Genomic DNA, 22989 nt, shown 5'->3' with positions numbered 1-22989 from the left:
AGGAGCTACTATGACCTGTGAGCCCAGATGGGTAGGTCTAGGGGGCCAAGTGAAGGAAGTCCCAAGAGACTGGCATTATTCATGGCAGACAAACACATACAGCAATTTACAAGCCACGAGTGTCTTCATTAATTTACTACAAGTGATGAGCACATTAGAAGAACTTATATAGAACAGAATAAACTCATAAGGGATGATCAGGATTAATTAAGCTTGACTTGGTCGATCTTTCTGGCTGCCCAGCATATGATGGGAAAAGGTAGAAAAAGTAACCCTGGAAACCCAACCAGGGGACTGATAGAGCATCTGGTCTCCAGGCCTGTGAGTGCGAATGCTGGGGACAGAATTTATCTTCTTGTCTACAATTCCCAGCAACACCCTTGGGAGGAGGCTGACTATTGCATTCTCTACTGCCCACAACTCTAGGAGGCTGATGCTGACCTGGCATTCATGGGGACACCACTTTCCCTGAAATATATGAAATCCTATCTGAGGAGCTCTTCCCATCAGACTGGCCTCAGCCCTCATATGGATTGCTGGAGGATCTGCCAACAGTTTGTCTTGGAGATATATGTTGGGGTGATCACTGCACCACAGAGGGGAAGGCAAGCTTGGGCCAGTAGAGCTTCATTTTCTTGTAGAGCATCCCCCTTTGTTGCAGCCTCTAAGCCTCATGTTGGGGAATAATTTCCTGGCTCTTGTGAATCATAACGGATAACAGGATTGGCAGTCTGGGTAGAACTAAAGTTGCAACTGACACAAAGCTTCCTTGCACATCTCTCAATAATGGATGATTTGATGAGTCCAAAAGGCCTTTTTCCCAAGGCTAACCAAAGAGCTCCATCCCATCAAATGGCACTTGATCTAGATTGCTCTCAAAGTGGGGTCTGTATCTAGAGCCTGGAGCCACAATTTTCATTGATGTTTCAAGGAAACGATCTGATGGAAAATCTGGTGAGGTAACAGAAGGCATCACACAGAAGAACTCATGTCAGGTTGAATATAGTTTTTTTCTAGTCCCCTCTTTAGGTCCCCCAAGATCTCATTTTCTGAGAAGAGGAAGTGATGGCAAAACAACGGAGGTTGGTTTTAAAGTGTTTGATCTTTTGGTCAAGAAGTCCTTGGTGAAAGGACACCTCATTGACTATGATCAAAACCTTTTCTGTGTGAACCTGATCCTGACTAAGATGAAGGAAGGCCAAGTCAATCTTTGGGACAGGAGAGTACTTGGTGGCTTTATTCCACTGGACTTGGTAGTAGAGACCTCATTGATCATTCTCTTTTGTCAGGGTTGGGCTACTTAGAGTCATCAATGCTCTCAACATGATCTGCTTTTCCTTTGCCGCATTCTGAATGAGCCCTAGGGAATTAGATTGCTGATTCAGCTATCTTGAGAAAGAAATGGATTAATTCAACCAAGAGATGGCGAACAGAAGACCTGATTTCTCTCTTTCAAGGTGCTCAGAGTGGGATGAATGTTCCTCTTCTCTGATGAGCACAGGGCAAATCAGACTTGCAAAACCTGTGAAAAAAACACAGAAATTGGGCTTGTTTTTGGCTTAATTGGCTTGTGAGTTGCTTGTTGGCTAGTTTTGGGCTTGTTGCTTATTTGGCTTGTAGCTTGTTGCTTCTTTTTTTGATCTGCTCCTGGCAAGCAAGGGCAAGGGGGGGCAAGCAGGGGCAAGGCGGGGAGAATGTCAGGGGTGCACAGCTAGCCCACAATAGTCCCAGACTGCACGCCGGGGGGATCCAGTCACACAGAGTGTTGGGGTTCTTAGGGCTTGGCTTGTTTTGGCCTTGTTTTGAATTAGCTTGATTTTTGGCTTATTGTGAAAGTCGGGGTGCTTATTTACCCCATGAAAGTTGGCAACTGTGCTTGTAATTTGTAGGGGAATATGCAGAAAAGAGGCCATTTTGGGAAACTGGGGAAGGGAAATGATATTTACAGTCCTTTCATTGAGAGGATATGAACAGACAGTTGGATTGTATCTCACAACATATCATCATCAGTGTGCCCAACTCCAAAGGCGTTTGATACTTAATTTTCAGAGCAGAGGAAAACTAAGGTGTTTTTTTTCAAGTCAGTGGACCTTGCACTCATAACTCCCTAATGCACTTCTGAAAATCCAAGCCTTACTTATTACAGAAGATGTTTCTATAGCCCAAGAAGCAGGACTTTATTCTGCAGATCTTTGCACTCTGCACATCAGGAAGTACAATGCTGCTGCATTCCCACAGCAAGAGTGAGTAGAAGCTATGCATTGGCAGAAATGAGGTTAAGAATTAAACTTGTGCGATGAACAGAAGTAAGCTTCAAGCCCCTTGTATGCTCTCTCTGTTACACTCACAAAGGCAGAGTAAAAAAATGAAACAGACGTAGGTGAAAAATGGGCTTACCTGAATCCTCTTTGGCTGTATTCCTGTTACAAGAGAAGAATAACTTTGTAGCTGTACAATAATGCTCTTTAGTGTATTCTTGCAATCCCCTCTATTCCTTGTCCTCCTCATTTTATACATTGTGCTACACTCAATACTTGTCCTGTGCAAGATCAAGATCTGAATAAGAAATATGTTTTAACAGTATGTCTCACAGACAGTGAGAATTCTTTTCAGGCTACTGCATAGCCCCAAGGAAAAAATCAAGTTCAATGTCTCACTTTGGAGACTTAAGTTAAAAGTGTCCCCTTACACCTTTATATTTATTTCTTATCTACGTGTGTGGTCACCTGGCATTTTCCATGCCTCTGGAGGCTGCTAGCCCTGACTGCAACACTCCTCATGGGAAAGGACCCCTTCTCCCTTTGGCCTGAGAATCCCAAGCAGGGAATTCTTCAGACATATTTCATTCCCTCCTTTTTCTCAGAGGTTGAAAGAGCATTACTTACCTTACAGCAACTGTGGTTCTTGGAGATGTTGTACTCAGTTTGGATACCACTGAAGATGCACACGAGTCTCATCAGTGTGAAACTGGACATTTTTGCATAGTGGTGTCCAGTGGGGCTGTGCACATGCTCTTTGCCTCCTCATGCACCTTTGCAAGGGCATAAAGCATGGGGGGGGGTGCTGGGAGCCTCCCTCTGTTCCTTTGCAGTTTGAAGCCTCTGATAGCTGAGGACTCCAAAAAACAAGGATGAATGGAGCATTGTGGGATCCACTCTGACTACTGCATCTAAAAAAACAGTTATTGTAAGTTCTTTCTTTGAGCATCTGTCTGTGTGGATGTCTGGCAAGCAGCTTCTCCTCAGTTAGGAGCATAATTTGAATGAGCCAAACAATTATTAATGACAAGTGGACTTTGAGATAACTGAATGCCAGTCTCATCTGTTTCAGGAACAGTGTACAGCAGGATTTTTGGAATCAGTTCCCTAACTGGATCCAAACCATTTGGGGCTGCTCATATGAAAGATCTTTTCCACTTCGAGAAGTAAATCTTCCTGGTGGAGGATTTTCTGCTTTGCATGAGAATCTTTTGAACCTGTAAGGAGCAGTCTCTGTCTCTACTGCTCAAGCAGCCAATATCTAAGCCATCAAGTCATAATGACTATGAGTACAGATGCAAGATCTGATTGTGGTTCTGGGATATTGTATCTGGCAGGCCAGGTCTGACATCCAAAACTGGGTTGGCCAGTAAAGGGCTCTCAGGATGACCGTAGCCTTGTCCTGATGTTGGATAGCATCCTGGGGATCAGGGGAATTGGTGATGGAATATCATGTCTTTGATAGACTCCTTCAGTGACTGCTTGTGATTGGTCACTGCATCCCTGCTTACAAAGTCTTCCAGGTTGTTATTGACCCCTGGAAAGTGTAGAGCCAGCAGGGCTAATCTGTGTTGATGGAACCACATCCATAGTCTGATGGCTTCCTGGCAAATAGGGGATGATCAGGCCTTCCTGTTTGTTTATATAGTGCATTACTGTGTTGTCTGTCAGGATTTCATGTGTAATCTTAGGTCATCCTGAGGTCATGTTCCTTATGCATCTGCAGGAGGTTCAGGTAGGCACCCCAAATGCATCCCTGAAACATCTGTCATAGGTGTCGTAGTTGGGGAGGAAACAAAGGGACCCCTTTTGGTATATTCAATGGGTTTACCCACCAAGTTAGCTCTGATAAGACTTGGGATGGGACTATGACCTTTTTGTCTATGTGGTGTCTCGACAGGGTGTGCATGGACCTCAGCCACAGGTGTAAGGGGCGATGATGAAGTCTGGCAAGCGGCATCATATATGTGCATGGCAACATGTGACCAACAGCCCCAGACACATATACACCATCACTGAATTTGACTTCAGATCATTGACTAGTAATGGGAGAAACCAGAATCTGTCTTCTGACAGGTAGACTTTGGCTGACATGGAGTCAGTCATAGCTCCTATGAACTCTATCATCTGTGGTGGGGCAATGGCAATTTCTGTAAGTCATAAGGAGTCCTAATTGGGACAACAGGAAAAGTATGTAATCCAAGGATCCCACTCTCCTGCTGGGACCTGTCTCTGCTCAGCCAATCATTCAGGTACAAGTAGATACTGTGGCAAAGTACCTGCTTCTCCTCAGCTGACTCAGTCCCTTTTTGCCTTGGAGACACAGGCTTGGGCAAAGCAAAGTCCTTCCTGGTCACGCAGGGTCTGACTGATCCTTTTCTCAGTAAGTCCCTTGCTGTTTTTCTCCCCTTCTGGGGACAGAGTGCAGTCTTCCTTGCTGGAAGAGAGTAGAGTCTTGCTGCACCTACTCGCTGGCAGCTTCTCTGCTTCTCTCACTCCCCCCCTGCTTCCCTGCCAGGAAGGGTTTAAAAAGGTCTCCAGCAATTGGGGCCAGCTGAACCTAATTAGTTCCCTGGTAACCCCTGTTCCAGCTGAACCTAATTTCTCCTTGGCTATCTCTCCCCACTGGATAGGGAGAGGCCTTTTAACCCCTCTGGGACTAATTACTACCCCTCCCTTGGTAGCTATTTGTCCTTGGTTTGCCACAATACAGATGCTCTGTCTCCTTAAGTACACTGCCATTAGTGCCAAGCATTTTGTGAATACTCTTGGTGCACTGGAGAATCCAAAGGGCAGAACTCTATATTGGTAATGGTTTGACCCCACTGTCAATCTTAGGTACTTCCTGTGGGCTAAGTGGATTTGGATATGGAAATATATCTCCTGCAAGTTGAGAGCCATGAACCAATCTTGAACTTGGAGAGAGAGAGGATGATGGAGGCAAGAATTACCATCCTGAACATGAGACAGCATATTTGTTGAGTCTTCTCAGGTCTAGGATAGGACAAAGACACCCTTTCTTCAAAATCAGGGAACACTGGGACTAGATGCCTCTCCTCCTGAACTTTTCTGTTACCTCCTCCATAGCAAGGAGGCCACTTCTGATTGCAGAAGGCTTTCATGAAAAGGGTCCCTGAAGAAGGATGGGCAAGGGAGATAGGTGGAGGGTAAAGAGTGTAAATGGATGGGTGGGTTAGCCATGGGTGATGATCCCTAACACCCATCTGTTTGATGTAAGAGCAGATCATGCCCAGAAGAATTGAGTGAGGCAGATTCCAAAGGTAAAGCTCATTTGATTGAATCTGATGTCACTCCCAACTGTGCTGTCAAATTTGCTGTTGTGTGCCAGGGTAGGTGTGTTGCCAAGGAGGAAGAAGGTCAGCGTCCTCTAATGTACCTTAGTCTTTTCTTGGCCTGGTATTCAGGATACTTGTGTTGGTCAGCTGGTGTCTGTGGCCTCAACTGGGCCTATGGGTGCTACAGCTTGTGGTACAGTGTTGGGATGCAAATCCCGGGGGATCGTAAAGTGACCTTTAAGTCTTCTAATGAATGCAGAGCGCTATCTACCTGCTCTCTAAAGAGCTCCATGCCCTCAAAAAGGACAGGTCCTCAGTTGTGGTTTGTACCTTCTGTGACACTGTGCCTGATACTCTTCATAGAGATATTATGATTATGACATAGTTATGATGTATTTTGTGCAAGATAAGGCATGTGAGACATCATTAGAAAGGTTATGATTTGCTGAATATGATTATCCTATTTGTATGCATGTATCATTTTTGTATCTCAAGTTACGAATATTGAGTATGTATCTATATTTCAAATGTGTTTACACCTGGAGAACACCCACTACGCAAAAGGCTCTCAGTCTAGATGGCTGGCTGGGAAGGTCCCATTCAAGTTAAAGGCCATTAGAGAAAACAACAGGACTTAGAAGAAGCTTATCTCTCATCTGGGAAGTCTTCCTGAGAATGCTACAAACAGCCTCCGAGGCTGCTGTGACACTATAGGGACATTTGACCAGATCACCAAGTGCTGGACTCCATCTTTGGATGTCAGTATTTTTCCACTGACTGGCATGGGAACCAAGTTTTGAAACAAAGAGATCTCGCCATATGCAAAAGCTATATAAGACATGGGAATGACATCATCTGGGTTCTTCACTGACTCCCCACCCAAGAAGGCTCCTGGAAACACCTGAGGAACAAAGTTAGAACTGGGGGAAGTGCTGGACCCAGGCTAAAGGGATTTTCAGCCTGTGGATGAAACACCTGGGAATTCCAAGCTGTAAGCAAATTCAGCTTGTCCCTTAAGAATCTGCAGCCTCCTTTGTATCATCACTTAGAGTGAGAATTTGCTATTCATATCCGATCAATGTAGTATATTAAGCTGAGTTTGCAGTTTTTTTATTTGCTCGGTAATCTGCTTTGATCTGTTTGCTATCCCTTATAATCACTTAAAATTTATCTTTTATAGTTAGTACATTTGTTTTTACTTTGTTTAAAACCAGTCTGTGGGAATCGTAACTCGGGTCAGAAAGTTGTCACATATTCCTCTCCACGTTGAGGGAGGAGGTGAATTTCATAAGCTTACACTGTACAGAGTGAGGATCTATATCGGGAGTGTGTCAGTCCAGGAAAGCCTATATAGGGAGGTCTAACTGTTGGTACTCAGTCAAGATGGGTCAATATGATCATAGCTATCAAAGATGAAGGTAATCAAAGGTGTTTTCAAGAACTTCAGAAGTTCTGCGTAAGATTTAGTCAAAGCTAAGAACTAGCAGGTCTGAAGTTGTCCAGGTTCTGTCTTGCTGTTGAGGGAGGTGGGGGTAAGAGGGAACAGAGGGAGGGTCATGGTCGTTCTTCCCTTCATGCACTCACACAGGAGCACAGTGCACATGCATGGCTTACTAAAAAATTTCCAGACACATGCACACCTTCAGTGGGATCCACATTGACACCTACTTGAAGACTTTTTTTTCATGTCACCAAAACAGGCTGCATGAAATTCCCAGAGAGTAATCTAAAATTATAGGGGCTGCAGTAATATAAAATGTATTAAGAAAAGAAAGAGAGTCAGATTAAAACAAAACAGTATTCATAACATGAATTAATAGTCTGACCCTCTGCAAAAACTATTCCAAATAGGTCCATTCCATGTCATTACTGAGAATAACAAATCTTTTCCTTTCCTCAGGAGTGTCCCTCTTGTCCCTTTCACTCTAACTCTTCGGCCAGAAAGCATATTAGAGAATCTGCCTGTTATCTTAGGTATCTCATATCATTTCTTCCTTCTTGCTTTGTCCTTCTGGGATGCCACAGTTGTACCTTGATCAGTCCCTCTGTAACCTCCTTCACAAATATATTTACATAAATGTAATCTTGGAGAATATATGGCAGTCTCTTATGAAATGTTCATTGTATGTGTCCTGAATCCATTCAGGATTGGATTTGCTGTTTTGAATCGTCAATTTGTGGTTCCTGTTTTTTTCTTTATCACCTTGACAACCCAGATTCCTTCTGTGGGAGCATATACATATAGTTATCTCCAGTCCCATCCTTGCATCTTATTTCCAAATAAGCATTTCTTTTCTCCAACAGTCACAGGATCTTTGTTCTCTCTTAGTAACCATATATTTGCATGTTAATTGTCCCAGTAAGAGGTGTTAATCTGAAACTGGCTCATTCTGTCTTTAAAAAATACAGGATTCATATTTTTGTAATTCTCTCCTAACATTAATTCTGTGTTATACTAATCCAAATTATTGAAAGTTTAACAACAATAGGTTACAGGAAGTTTCTCCATTTTTCTAATCTCTTTCAGTTAGAAGTCTTTTTGCCAGGTGGATGTTTCTGAAGGTATAAAAATATGATACCTATCATTGCTGCAGATAAGTAAATAAATAATCTCTAAATGAGAGTTGTTCAGAAGGATAATCACCTATCAGAAAATCCTTTAGGTTTATCTTCCATTGTTTACAAAAAAAATTCCCTGTGGAAGAATGATTTTTTAATTACAGACATATAATAAATGTGTCTTCTAGAATCTTGAACAAAGGAGGGCCCATAGTACAAGCTGTACAGACTTGGAACAGACATGGAATCCATTTGTTCCAGTTTCCAACAGTAGCCAACACTAGATGCTTCGAAGACAGGCATAACCACACAATGCACTTAATTTTGCAAAACTATACAGTGCAGGGAGGGAGCTCTTCCAGACCCAGCAGGTGATCACTTTATGCTTTGTGCACAACCTTTGTAATTTTATGGCAACTGTCTTAACTGTAGATGTTATGCAAGCATCATAAAATATATTGTCATAGAAAAGGAAAGTGAACTTAAAGTTATCCTTCAGGAATCCTACTACTTTAGTCATTCCCTACAGTCTGTTACCAGCTCAAAGGCTTTCCCCAAGTCAGCAGGGAGGACTGAACAGATTAAGAGTGAAGCATGTTGCTGAGTATGGCTCTTCTGAGAGCCAGGTCCACTGGAAAGGACATATAATGTCAGTCCTCCTTCTGAGAAGAAACTAGTTATTTGCATTTCAAGGACTTTGAAGTATCAGTTTTGCTGATCCCATTCATTATTTAGGTTTTCCATTATAGTAGTATGCACTGGGAAGATACAGTGGAATGGAAATTTCTTCTCCCAAAAACACAATCTTGTAGTTACTCAACACTGGCTTCTAAACCCAAAGAAATCCAGGCCCTGAGAATTAAAGCCTCTGCTGTATCTGCCTGGATATCCCATTCTCTGAAGTCTACCTGATCAGGTTACATAAATACTTAATCCAAGGTTTTGGAGCAGAGGGAAACTATCCCATAGTTGGGACCCTCCTTCCAGAGGATGTCGTGGTATCCTCTCATACTGAGGATACCTCTCCAGGGGAGGAAACTCCAGTTATTAGGAAGAGACAGATAATAGTTATGGGGGATTCGATCATTAGAAACATAGATAGCTGGGTTTGTGATGACCGGGAGAACTGCATGGTGACTTGGCTATCTGGTACGAAGGTTGTGGATCTCTCAAGACATCTAGATAGACTTATATGTAGTGCTGGGGAGGAGTCGGTGGTCATGTAGGTACCAATGACATAGGGAAGGATAGGAACTCTTTGCCAGAGGATGTTGTGAAGGCCAAGACTATAACAGGGTTCAAAAAAGAACTAGATAAATTCATGGAGGATAGATCCATCAATGGCTATTAGCCAGGATGGTCAGGGATCTTGTCCTTAGCCTCTGTTTGCCAGAAGCTGGGAATGGGCACCAGGGGATGGATCACTTGATGATTATCTGTTCTGTTCATTCCCTCTGGAGCACCTGGCTTTGACTACTGTCAGAAGACAGGACACTGGGCTAGATGGACATTTGGTCTGACCCAGTATGGCCATTCTTATGTTCTCCCTACTTTCAGTCCTTGGATGAAATCCTGAGCCCCCTGAAGTCAATGGGAGTTTTGTCATTTACTTGAATGAGGGAGGGGTAAGATTTCATCCTCTATTTTCAGTAAAACAAATTAAATAGGAATACAATTTTTCTTCCCTGACTTTTTATAAGTAAGGCAATGTGGGTGACCAGTTACAATGATACGTCCAAAGATTTTTACTCACAACTTGGACCTAACACTGAACAATTAGATCACTCCCACAGCATTATCTATTTTATAAAATAGTCATATAAACATGTAATAATTTAAGCATTATTTTCCACCAGGGCACAATGGAAAGTTGAGTTTACCAGAAATTTCAACCAATTTGGAATGGATTTATTTTTAAAAACATTCAGCACTTAAAGGTCATTGTGGAACACCATAAGTCGGCAGAGAGCTAGTGTTGGCTGGACAGCCTCCTTGATAAAAAAAACCCAAAAACTTCAGGCCCTTTTGCTATCTCATAGAAAAACCAAAAAGGATTCCACATCTCAGCCCCCATTATAATGAACAGTTTGGTCCTGTTCAGAACATTGATCAGTTAGCATTCAGGATGCAAAGTCAATTCTGATACATAATCCACTAATATATCAGATATTTTGTATAATGCTTGAAGCAGAAGTAACAAGGAGCCATCTAACAGATATTTGTAACTTCATTCAGGTGTTTAAAATATTTATATTATAATATTGAGGAGCTTGCTTAAGTTGTATCAAGTTTATAGTAAAACCTTCTCCAAGGTATTTTTCATATTGCACCATCAGTTTAAAAACAATTTGAATGTGCCAGATGTTTAAATGAACAACAAATGCTACAAAGGATAAACAACATGGTTCTATTAAAAACTGTCTTCAACCATGGCACTCAGTGACAGCAATACAATATTTTCTTGGCAAAGCAACTAAGAAAAATTGGCCATAAATTAATATATAGTCTATATTCTAATACATTTGTGTTATCATAACATACTTTATATAAACTCTTTCCTGAGATATTTTGGGCAGTTTAATTTTGCTGTATTACTGGATGCATTATCTTTGATAATTCACTTTAAAACACCTGTACAATATTTTTGTGTGTAGGACACTATCAATAACACATAAAAAGTAGTAAATGCAAATATATGGCAATGGAACAGCTCTTATAAATGTTGCACTTTTAACCATGTTACACACACTTTAACATTTGTCTCCTTTGGGGAAAAAAATGAAGTTACATCTAAGAATCTACAAAATGCAAAAAAGTATTTCAGGAATGTTAGGGGTTGCAGTATAAGAAAAATGACACAAAGAAAAAGTCGTAATTCTTATTGGCTAGGTATTGTCTTCAAAAGCAATTGGACATGTTGTAATCAGTTCATAGCATAATAAATATTTCTACTAATCTGTTTTGGAAGAACAAATGTCTTTTAGGGTTTCAAGCTCCTCTATAAGTTTCTTGTTCTGAACTTCTAGCACTGCAACACGACTCTCCAGACATTTTATGTATTCTTTCTTCCGACGTCGACATTCTTTAGCTGCTTCCCTGCAAAAAGCAGAAGTAAAGAGTGCAAACAAAAACGCCATTTGCAGCTATTAGAAAATGCAGATTGAAGAAAGCTCAGTATAGTATGGAGAGCATGACAGCATTCCAAATTTTGGAACAATTTCCCAAATCAGTCTGAAAACGCTAAGCAAAACTGGGTTCACAAGGGTCACAAGTGTCCCTTCCTCAAATTCACATGGCAATCTGTAGAATTGCTTCATCTCATGACTTGATTAAAGTTCATAGTAAACAAGGTCCAAGTCAAAGACAGTTATTCTGCTTTATGGCAATAAAGATCTTTGAGGGCCTTGAGTTCCTCAATCAGTGTCTTGTTTTGGTTTTCAAGCACAGCCACACGATTTTCAAGACATTTGACATACTCCTTCTTCTTTCTGCGACATTCTCGAGCAGCTTCCCTAGAACCAACACAAGGCAAATAACTACAGGAACAGCCACAACACGGCAAAGACTGGATAAGTGAAATTACCCGAAATCCCTACAATTCCACAATAAATCAATCATGCGTCAGACAAAAAGAAAGCTAAGCAATAATTGTAGACAACTGCACGATTAAACAGCAACTTAAGACAACAGGAACAGCTTGTTAATTAATATAGTTTGCTCAGCTTTTACAGTATGATGAATGAACTTTAACTCACATGAACCGAGACACACACAGTGGGGACAATAATGAGATGTTAATGAACTGCCTTCAACTGCACTGTTATGATTAAATTACTGCCTTCATTTCTGAAAATAGCATTTTTTTGTTCACAGCACATCCCATTTTGATGTGCTTTGCTTATGAAGGCATTTAGGGCATCACATTCTGCAATCGAAAAGTTTAACTCCAAAAATGTTACAGAATTACCTTTCAGAACATTTAATGTAGCAGCACCAGATTAAACGCTAAGTATCAACTTAATGTAAACCTTGACCTTATTTTTTGCAAAACTATGGGTTAGGGTTAGTTATAGTTCAATATGGGTATAATTGTTTTCTTTAAAAAACATTCACTTGTACTCATACAATCCTGATTCTTCTTTTTATGCAAAGACGACCACCCATTTCACAAATCTATTCAGAATTCTGTTACATAAAAGTTAAGCAGTTTGGGAAAGATTTTCAAAAGCACTTAAGTGAGTTAACACCCAACTTCACTAGGTATTTAAGCACTTCTGAGAATCCCACCCTTAATATTTACAGAGATGATGTTATAAATTGTCATCATATATTAAGAAAAATGCTTTCCTGTATGCTCTGAAGAAGGGAGTGTGAAACTAGTTCAGAAATTGAAGAGAAAAGAATTAAAAAGAAAAGGAAGCAGTATGGAAACACAACAAACCTTATGAGTGATTTAAAATGAACACAGGCAAGAGAGCAACACAATATCATGAATGCAATGAGAAAGGATGCAGCGATTCAGTAATTTAGAGATCTACATAGGAGTCTATTTCTTCCTGCTAAGTGCATGCAACTAAGTTCCACTGAGGTTAGCAGCAGGTATGCACATGCATAGATGAGAAAACAACACCATTATAAAAGTCAAAGTAATGCATGAAGAAGCAAGGTAGTTTAGTTTATTCTGCACACCAAAGTACATCCCAAGAAATTAAAAAAACATATCCAAAAGTCACCCAGTGCACCAAACTGTCACACATAAAGCTACCGAAATCAAAGTTATCCTATGGCAATTTTATTTATTTTTCAAAAACATCTTCCTCCCAGCATATCATGTAACAGTCTGCAACAATCATTTCAGAGTACAATAAAAGTTTCTTTTACAGTACACACTGGATACATACTTCATTACACACCCACCAAATTTAAATGTAGTTCATATTTAAAAAAATACAAACCACAAAAGAGATAATGTAATTTATATTACAGAGAAAATAACTGATTTTAATCACACAAATATTTTTCATCCTGCAGGATTTATATTTTTGATGTATATTTGGCATAAAGGTTTTGAAAATAATGCAGATATCTGAGTTTCAGACAGCAATAAGTTTATGCTTCCTTCCAAAGGAGCAAGCAGACAGCAACTGTAACCCACATGCTTTATACTTATGGTTGCCAACCCTCCAAGATTGTCCTGGAGCCTCTAGGAATTAAAGATTAATCTTTAACTAAAGATTATGTCATGTGAGGAAACCTCCAGGAATACATCCAATCTAAACTGGCAACCCTATTTTCACTGCATCATCTGACCCTGTTTGTCCCAAAGAAGGAGAGAGAAGCAGTGGAGGGGACACATGGATTTTAGTTAGAATACTGTCTCCCCATATATACAGAGTGCAGTGCAGGGCAACTTAGTTAGAAGGACCTAGAAATAAGGTGTGGCAGTTACTTAGACATGCTCACTAGCTTTTTCTGAAGTTGTATAGGAAGTTTTCATTGTGGGCAATCTGCGGGGCCTGACGGGTCACCACTCTCTGAGAGCTGAGCCAATGAAAGTGCACTGGGGAAGAACAGAACTGAGAGATGTATCTGCTAGAGGGCTGGGTCCCAATACCTGTACCACTCTGGATACAGGCTACAGATTTCTTTTTCACTAGCAACTTAGGAAATCTATTCCAAGGGCTGAATGCTTCTAGCCGTGGAGATTTCCAGACTACCTGTCTGCTGACAGGGTTCTGAAGTGTTTGAAAGGACTGAGATGCAGCCATTCTTCCCAGGCTCTGAAGAGTCCAGGTGACGCACATTACTTATTATGACTACACTATATAAAAAAAACAACAGTTACTTGCCTTCTTGTAACTGTTGTTCTTCTAGATGTGTTGTTCACGTCCATTCCAATCAGGTGCACACGCGCCCCGTGCACAGTTGCCAGAAATTTTTCCCCCAGCAGTTCCCGTTTGGTCAGCTATGGAGCCCCCTTGAGTGGTGCCTTCATAGCGCTCAATATATGACCCTGCTGACCCGGCCCATCCTCAGTTTCTTCTTGCCGGCTACTCTGACAGAGTAGCGGATATTGGAATGGACGTGAACAACACATTTCTAAGAACAACAGTTACAAGAAGGTGAGTAACCATTTTTTCTTCTTTGAGCGCTTGTTCACATCGATTCCAATCAGGTGACTCCCAAGCTCTACCCTGGAGGTGGGGTCGGAGTCAAGGAATCGCTAACTGGAGTGCTGCTCTGCCGAAAGCTGTATCATCTCTAGTGGGCTGTGTAATGGCATAGTAAGAGGTGAACGTATGCACTGAGGACCAAATAGCTGCCCTGCAGATTTCCTGTAACGAGAAACACAGCTGGGCCAGAAACACAGCTGACGAGGCCTGTGCCCTTGAGGAATGAGCCTTAAGAGACGGGTCTGGAATCTTGGCCAGCTCATAACATGTGCGGATACAGGCTGTGATCCAGGAAGATAATCTTTGAGAGGAGACCAGGAGTCCTTTCATGAGGTCTGCCACTGCCATGAACAACTGGTTCGACCTCCTGAGTGACTTTATGCACTCAATGTACAATGCTAATGCCTGCCAAACATCCAATGAGTGCAGCCTTTGTTCTTGGGTACTGTTGTGTGGTTTGGGACAGAAGACAGGTAGAAAAATGTCTTGGCTAGTATGGAATTGTGACACTACCTTAGGGAGAAAGGCCAGGTGAGGTCTGCGTTGTATCTTGTCCTTATGGAAGACCATGTAGGGTGAGTCGGAGGTAAGGGCCTTTAACGCCGACACCCTCCTGGCTGACTTGATAGAGACCAGGAAGGCTACCTTTCATGACAGGTAGAGAAGGAAGCAAGTCGCCAATGGTTCGAATGGGGGTTCCATTAATCTGGAGAGGACCAAGTTAAGGTCCCATGCTGGAAGAGGTTGTCTAACCCAAGGATACAGCCATTCCAGGCCCTTATCGTAGCATTAGCGAATATGGAGCATCCAGACGTGCCCAGATGGAAGGCCGAAATAGCAGCAAGCTGTACCTTGATGGATGATGCTGCCAGGCCTTGTTGGTTGAGGTGAAGAAGGTAGTCCAGGATCAATAGTATAGATGCCTGAAGTGTAGGAGTGTGATGTTGGGCACACCAGCAAGTGAACCTTTTCCACTTGGCTAGATAAGTGGCCCTGGTGGATGGTTTTCTGCTGCTGAGAAGGACCTTTCTTACTGGTTCTGAGCACAGGAGCTCCACTGGATTTAGGCATGAAGCTTCCAAGCAATGAGATGGAGGGACCGGAGGTCCAGGTGGTGAAGGTGACCATGGTCCTGCATGATCAGATCAGGGTAGAGTGGTAACACGATGGGAGTATCCACTGACAGCTCCAGAAGCGTGGTGTACCAATGCTGCCAGGCCACGCCGGGCCAGCAGAATTACTACAGCTCTGCCTGCGGATTTTCAGCAGTACTCTGTGCACGAGTGGGAATGGTGGAAAGGCATATATGAGACGATCTCCCCAGGGGAGCAGGAATGCATTTGAGATCTGTCATAGGTTTTCTCCCCCACTTGGAGCTTTTGGGTTCCAAGATGGGGACCTGCATGAGCTCCTCTAAACTAATCCTAGTCTAGATCTGGTCCTGCTGCCACCAGTTACGTTTAAAGTGGATAACACACTGCCTGTTCCCCCAAAACTCTCCCTGGGGAACACAGATTCAATCTCCCTGAATCTCAACACAAAGGGAAGCAGCCCACTTCCCCCCTCCCTCTCTCTCCTAGCCTACTCTGGAGAGATACACACCGATTCAACTCCGTGAATCAAACCCAGGAGGAACTCACTCTTCCCCCTTCCCCTTCCCCTGAATTTCCACACGAGAAGGAATTAACCAAGTCCAAAGAAAAGAAAAGAATTTATTAAAAGAACAAAAAGAAAGTACACTATCTCTGTAATACCAGGATGGAACAATACACAGAGTCTAACCTATAAACCTGGAGAGAATTCCCCCTCCCCCTTTCTTTCTCAGTAAAAGCAAAGTAACAGCAATAGAAATAAAGAGATTCCTTCAGCAAAACACACAATTGCAAATGTAGAAATAAACTTATAATACTAGTACGCCTTTCTAATACTCACTAGACTGAATAGATGAAAAGTACTGCAGAAACCTGGGAGGACTTGATTAAGATGTCTGGACTCCCTTAACTCCCAAGAGAGACTCAACTCAAAACAAAGAATACAGAAAAAAAACTTCCCTCCACAGAGATTTGAAATTATCTTGTCCCTGATTGGCCCTCTGGTCAGGTGTTCCTCAGGTACTGCTTGTTAACCCTTTACAGGTAAAAGAGACCTTAACCCTTAACTAACTGTTTATGACAAGATCAAACCCAGGCTGTGTTTCTGAAAGGAGAAGAACATTGGGCACCTCCTGTTGCTCCCGGTGGCAAACAGATCAACCTGGGGAAACTCCCACTTTTGGAAGATGGAATATATGACATCCGGATGGATGGCCCACTCATGATTGTGAGGTGGTCCACTAGTTTGTTCTGTACATCTGGGATATAGAACACCTCCAGGTGAATGAAGTGGGCTATGCAGAACTCCCATAGTTGAAGGGCCTCCCAACATGGGGGGGAAGAGCGGGCTCCACCTTGCTTGTTGATGTAAAATATGGCCGTGGTGTTGTCCGTCATTACCCGCACACACACTGGCCTTGAGCCAGGATAGGAAGGTTTGGCATACTAGCCATACTGCTCTGAGCTCTCTGATATTGATATGCAGGGAGAGCTCGTCCTGCAGCCATAATCCTTGTGTCTGGAGCTCTCCCAGATGCACTCCCCACCCCAGAGCTGACGCATCTGTTACTAGGGCCAAGGAGGGCTGGGGGCTGTTGAAGGGAACTCCTTTGCAGACTGTGCGAGGGTCAAGCCAACATTGGAGGGACTCGAGTACCTGGTCTGGTACTGTGACCACAGATTCCAGGCTGTCGCGCCCCGGGCAGTATAGAGACATGAGCTATGCTTGAAGTGGTCTGAGCCTCAGTCTAGCATGCCAAACCACGTAAATGCAGGCTGCTATGTGGCTGAGGAGACTCAGGTATCCCCTCGCGGTAGTGGTCAGGTATCACCTGAGGCTTTGGATAATGTCTGTCATTGTCTGAAATCAGGTCTCTGGCAGGAGCGCCCTTGCCTGTACCGAGTCCAACACTGCACCAATGAATTCTAGTCTTTGAGTCGGTGACAAGGTTGATTTGTTCACGGTGAACAGGACACCCAGCCTCTCAAAAGTTGCTCTGACTAGTATGACTTGAGACTCCACCTGCTCCCTGAGTAGCCAGTCATCAAGGTAGGGATATATCTGCACCTGCCTCCTGCAGGGGAAGGCTGCTACAAATGACATACACTTGGTGAACACTTGAGGGGGTGTCGACAGACCGAAGGGGAGGACCATGAACTGATAGTATTTGTGGCTGGCTACAAACTGCAGAAATCGTCTGTGCGTGGGCCGAATAGCTATGTGAAAGTACGCGTCTTTCATGTTGAGGGCAGTGTACCAGTCTGAGACCCCCCTTTGCATTGGGGATTAGGAAATAGTGCAAGTAGAACCCCTTGCCCCTTAGCTCCCGAGGAACCTCCTCCAATGCTCCTATGGCAAGGAGCGATTGCACCTCCTGGATAAGGCACTGCTCGTAAGAAGGGTCCCTGAAGGACAGGGAAGTGGGGTGGGAGGGAGGGGAGGAGCAGAATTGGAGAGAATATCCCACTTCTACTGTGCGGAGAAAACAGTGGTTCAGTGTTATTTGGGACCATGCACGGTAGAAGTGGGTAGACGATTCCGAAAGCAGGGTTGAGGATCTGATATACGGTCTGACACGATGTCCCCAGGCACACTTTCAAAAGGCCTGCTTGGAGGCTGAGAAGGTGGATGCCTGTGATAATGAGGGCTGGGATGGCTTACGCCTGCCATTCCTACCTTGCCTTCTAGAAAAGTCTTGCCTAGGGCGAGGTTGGTAAGGACGTTGAGGGAGTTGAGGTTTAAAGTGTTTTCGCTGAGTAGCGGGGGTAAGCATCCCCAATGACTTCATCATTGCCCTCGAATCCTTTAGGTTGTGTAGATTGGCGTCTGTTTGCTTTGTGAATAATCCTGTCCCATCAAAGGGCAGGTCCTGCAGAGTCTGTTGGACCTAGTGGGGTAGGCCTGAAACTTGAAGCCATGAGGTCCTCCTCATGTCTATGCCAGAGGACAAGGTACGCACTGCCAAGTCAGTAGCGTTCAGTGAGGCCAGTAAAGAGGTCTGTGCCACTGTCTTGCCTTCCTCCACAATGGCCCCAAACTCATCTCTGGATTCCAATGGTATTAGCTCCTTAAATCTGAGCATGGAGTTCCATGAATTAAAATTATATCTGCTCAGGACTGACAGCTGATTAACAATCCTGAGCTGTAGGCCGCCCATGGAGTAGACCTTTCTACCAAAAAGGTCGGTTTTTTTACAGTCCTTGGACTTAGGCGTGGGTCCCTGCTGCCCCTGCCTTTCATGTTCATTAACCACAAACATCACCAAGGAGCAGGGCTGCGGGTGGGAGTATAGATACTTGTAACCCTGGAAGGGAACGAAGAATTTGCATTCTACTCCCTTGGCCATTTGGAAGATGGAGGCCGGTGTCTGCCACACAGTTTTGGTGTCTGCCACACAGTTTTGGTGATGTTTTGAATGGTCCTAATGAGTGGAAGCACTACTCGGGATGGACCTTCTGGGGCCAAAATATCCACCATTGGGTCCTCCTGTTCCATCACCTCCTCAGCTTGCAAGCTCATGTTGCACACCACCCTGCGGAATAGGTCCTGATGGGCGAGACTATCTATGGGTGGTGGTCCTGAGACCGAAGTTCCCTCTACCGTCTCATCCAGGGAAGAGGATGAGGATGCAGGTGGGGGAACCGGGTCATCCCAGGCCTGTTGGTCCATGGGGACCTGCCGCTCGACCTGCTGTTCTGGGTCAATGATCTCGTTCCACCATAGGAGCAGGGATCTGTGTCAGTGAAGGTGCTGTAACCAGAATCCCTTCAGCACCTCTGGGTGTGGGATGGCTGGACGAGGCCATCAGCAGCCTGGGCTTGGTTGCCACCAACTGGGAGCCCTTGGACAAGGTACCCTGGGACTGGTGATATGCCCAGGGATCCAAAAAGGCCATTGTGCCGGTCCTTGCAATTGGGGTGGCCATGGCATTGTACCCACATCAGGCCGCCGATGTGTCAAGTGGTGCTGGCTCTGGTGTGAGTAGCTAGACTTCATGTCAGATTCTGAGGATGGGGACTGGGATCTAGAGGGCCATGGTGATGCCAGTCGGAGCTGGCCAGGTGAATGGTGCCGAGACCTCGATCTGTATCGAGGGGACTGGTGGCACAATGATGATCTGCGCTGGGAGCGGGACCTCTGATGATCCAAGGACCAGCGCCGAGACTCTGAGTGGCGCCCCCTTTCCAGTGCAGGGGATTGTTGACTTGGCGATGCAGGCAGGCGCTCCATTGTTGGCTTGCCGTGAGGTGGTGGCGCCCTCAGTGGTGCCGGGGACTTCTTGCGGAGAGCCAGAAACCACGGTGCTGTCATGGCAATGAAGTCCCGCACAGCCTCGAAGATGTCCGGAGAGGATGGCAGCCCCACCTCCTCCACCATGTGGATTGGGGAGTCCAATGGTTCCAGGCTCAGCGGTACTCCTTGTGTGTCTGAAGTTCCCGGAGCCAACTCCAAGGATCTCGGAGAGGGGTGTTCCTTTCTGGGATGCGCTCCATTGGCTGAGACTACAGGGGAGGGTCTCACAGGAGATCCATCTCTACCCTGCTTTGTGTGCTTCTTCTGCGGTGCTGGAGAGCCAGGAGGTTCCCACAGTCTTAGGCATGGGAGATCGGTGCAGTGCCGCAAGTCTCTGTGCTTGGAGATCTTCTGCGATGCCGATTCTGGTACTGATGCCGGCACACTCCGCACTGAGGAGCTTGGTGTCGGGTCCTGCCGTGCCGAGGCGGGCTGCGGTTTAAGAGCCACCTCCATGAGGAGCTGTTTCAACCTGAAATCCCACTCAAAAACCCTTGCAAATCCTGCACCTATCGGCTTGGTGAGCCTTCCCCAGACACTTTAAACAAGCGTTGCGGAGGTCACCCGTTGGCATGGGCTTATTGCAGGACTTGCAGGGCTTGAACCCCAGGGATCAAGGCATGCCCCGAGGTCCCCAAGGGGAAAGGTTGAGGTGAAGGGGAAACTCCCCATTCCTAACAGAACTACTAGTAACTAATAAAACTAGAACAATTACAAACTATTAAGGTAAACTACACTATAAAGCTAGGGTAAGCGAGTAGAACTTGTAATCAAGCCACTCGCAGCTCTGACAACCATCACAGGCGGTAAGAAGGAACTGAGGAGGGGCCGGGTCGGCAGATTCATATATTGAGTGCCATGAAGGCACCAGGGGGCTCCACAGCTGACCCGACAGGAGCTGCTGGAGGAAAAATTTCTGGCAACTATGCACACCTGATTGGAATGGAGGTGAACAAGCACTCAAAGAAAAAAAGGCGAAATCATCTCTGAACGAAGATCAGAGGGAAATGTGTTTATACATGTATACTAAAGAATAGAACTGTAAATGTAATGTTTAAATCTTATATTTAGATATATTTAACAGCAACAAAGGGGTGGACAATCACTGGGGCTTTTTGGCTCCTGGAGAAGTGCAGGTAACATAACTATGTGATAGACCCCGGCCAGTTGGGTGCAGCAGAGTAGGGGAAGGCAGATATACTGGCCACTGGATAAGCAGTTTTCTGTTCCGTGACTGACCAGAGCTGGGGCTGCTCCAGGCTAGGGAGAACGCATGACTCCAATTAGCCTGCAAAGAGTCAGGTGAGGCCATTAAGCTAATGTGAACACCTGACTCTAATTAAGGCCCCTCTGATACTGTAAAAGAGCTCACTCCGATCAGGCAGGGGGAAGGAAAAGGGAGCCAGAGGAAAGGAAGTGTGGCTGAAGGGCTGGGTAATAAAGACACCCTCAAGCCACTGGAAGGGAGCCCTAAGGTAAAAGTGAAGAAGGCGTTAAGAGAGAGAAGCAGGAGAACTGTGGGGAAGTGGCCCAGGGAAGTGTAGCAGCCCTGGCAGTGAAAGGTTGGCTGCCAACAGCTGCTGTCACTAGGGTCCCTGGGCCAGAACCCGAAGTAGAGGGCGGGCCCAGGTTCCCCCCAAGCTGTCACTACAGAAACACCTCCTGGGAAGGGAAGACAGGTCCCTGTCAGGACAGGAGACTCAACTGTTCTTGAATAAGCCCGTAGGGACAACAGAGACTGTGGGAGTTCTCTCACCAACCTCCTTGCTGGCTTATGATGAAAAGGGTTCAGTAGACTGTAACCCTGGCCCTAGAGAGAGAAGGGTACGTGGAGGGTCGCAGTGAGCCTCTGAGGCTAGTATAAACCGCCTGGAAGCGCGGGACCCATGGAGACAAGGTCGGAGCTCTGCCACAGTGATAAGTACACTAGCTGGATACCTCTACAAAATATGACTGGCAATAAAAAAGTTAATGTTGACATTTAAATTGTCATAATTATATTTCAGTATTAAAAGTCCATGGGGATGAGTCAGACAGCTCATGCCTTTGATTTGAGAATTCTTGTTTCAGGCTCTCTATAGACTCAGGAAGACAACACTGCATTGGTTTCTGATCTGTTAACTTTGAAACTGATTTTCACAGTCATGAAGGCTACAAATATTTTTTTCAATGAAAGCTTAGATTTAGTAACACAGTTTTGCAGGAAAGGATGTTCCTCATGACTCAGTTAGGTGGCTCATTTTATCTTCACTATCATAGAATATCAGGGTTGGAAGGGACCTCAGGAGGTCATCTAGTCTAACACCCTGCTCAAAGCAGGACCAATCCCCAGACAGTTTTTTGCCCCAGATCCCTAAATGGCCCCCTCAAGGATTGAGCTCACAACCCTGGGTTTAGCAGGCCAATGCTCAAACCACAGTTGAAGAAAAGCTATTTATGATTTAGGCAATTATTGGCCATTATACATCAGTGCTGTGTAGGTACACACTTGCTGGTGACGTGGTTTAACAGCTAAGAATGTTCTGCTCTCCCTCCATCACATCAAGGGCCACATGACCTTAAGAGTAAGAATTTATTATAATACTTTCCTTTGAAGAAGATTAATCGTAGCTGACATTTGCCCTTTGCAGCAGTGACTACTATTATTGTTACACACTTACCTATTTTTCATAAGTCTCAGTTCCCTTTTGCGTGTTGCCTCTTCTGCTAGCTGCTGAGGGCTGTGCAAAGTTCCTGGTGAGGCTGCCATTACTACTCCTTGAGGCAAGGCTGTGGTGGGAGTTCGGATCTGGTAAGTTGGCATGTCTCCAGTGGCAGCTATATTAAAGAAGAACATTTTTTACTTTATATAAACTTACCTGTCAAAATCTAACTGAAATAGCATATGTCTGTTGATATGTTAATCAGGATCTCTATTACATTAAACATTTCATAGGCTTGTGATGTGTCGACACAAAAGCTAACAAATACAACTAAGACTTCTTCTATCTACTTTGTAACACGTTAGTTATACAACACATTTTAAAAGTAGTTTTATGTTTTTAACTTGGAACCAATCCCTTTCTGATGCTCTCCCTTTGTTTTATTAGTTTCTCTAATTTTTCATTCATTTCTAAGATGTTCTCTTGCTACTTTTATGACAAAAGGCAACCTTTAAAATGTCATGAAAGCTGGGTAAGTCAATGTATGTGGCATGTCTGACATTTTAAATTAATATACATTTAAATGTTGAGTGTCTCATACTTAAAAATAAGAGCAAGTTCTTGCTTGTAAATTTTGATATGTTTTCTATATCATTGCAGACCAAAGAGCATAACT

General features: G+C 44.1%; 1 protein-coding gene across 17 annotated transcripts in view; it reads right to left on the bottom strand.

The window, feature by feature from the left end:
• Nucleotides 1–10504: 10504 nt before the first annotated feature.
• CREM (cAMP responsive element modulator) overlaps nucleotides 10505–22989 on the bottom strand; it is a 72979-nt gene continuing 60494 nt past the window's right edge. For 14 of the 17 annotated variants that reach the window (XM_045003873.1, XM_045003857.1, XM_045003861.1 and 11 more), the window contains 2 exons: nucleotides 22332–22488; nucleotides 11073–11625 (listed from right to left, as the gene is read on the bottom strand). In XM_045003873.1, coding sequence (XP_044859808.1) covers nucleotides 11481–11625; nucleotides 22332–22488 — 302 coding nt within the window. In that variant the 3' untranslated portion in view covers nucleotides 11073–11480. Of the gene's footprint in view, nucleotides 11626–22331; nucleotides 22489–22989 lie in introns of all 17 variants that reach the window. The other 3 variants (XM_045003858.1, XM_045003874.1, XM_045003866.1) reach the window with 1 other exon arrangement.

The sequence above is a fragment of the Mauremys mutica genome, chromosome 2 (assembly GCF_020497125.1).
Source record: "Mauremys mutica isolate MM-2020 ecotype Southern chromosome 2, ASM2049712v1, whole genome shotgun sequence".
Classification (NCBI taxonomy): Eukaryota; Metazoa; Chordata; order Testudines; family Geoemydidae; genus Mauremys; species Mauremys mutica.
The sequence above is the reverse complement of the archived record's forward strand: the minus strand, read 5'-3'. Positions and strand labels throughout refer to the sequence as shown.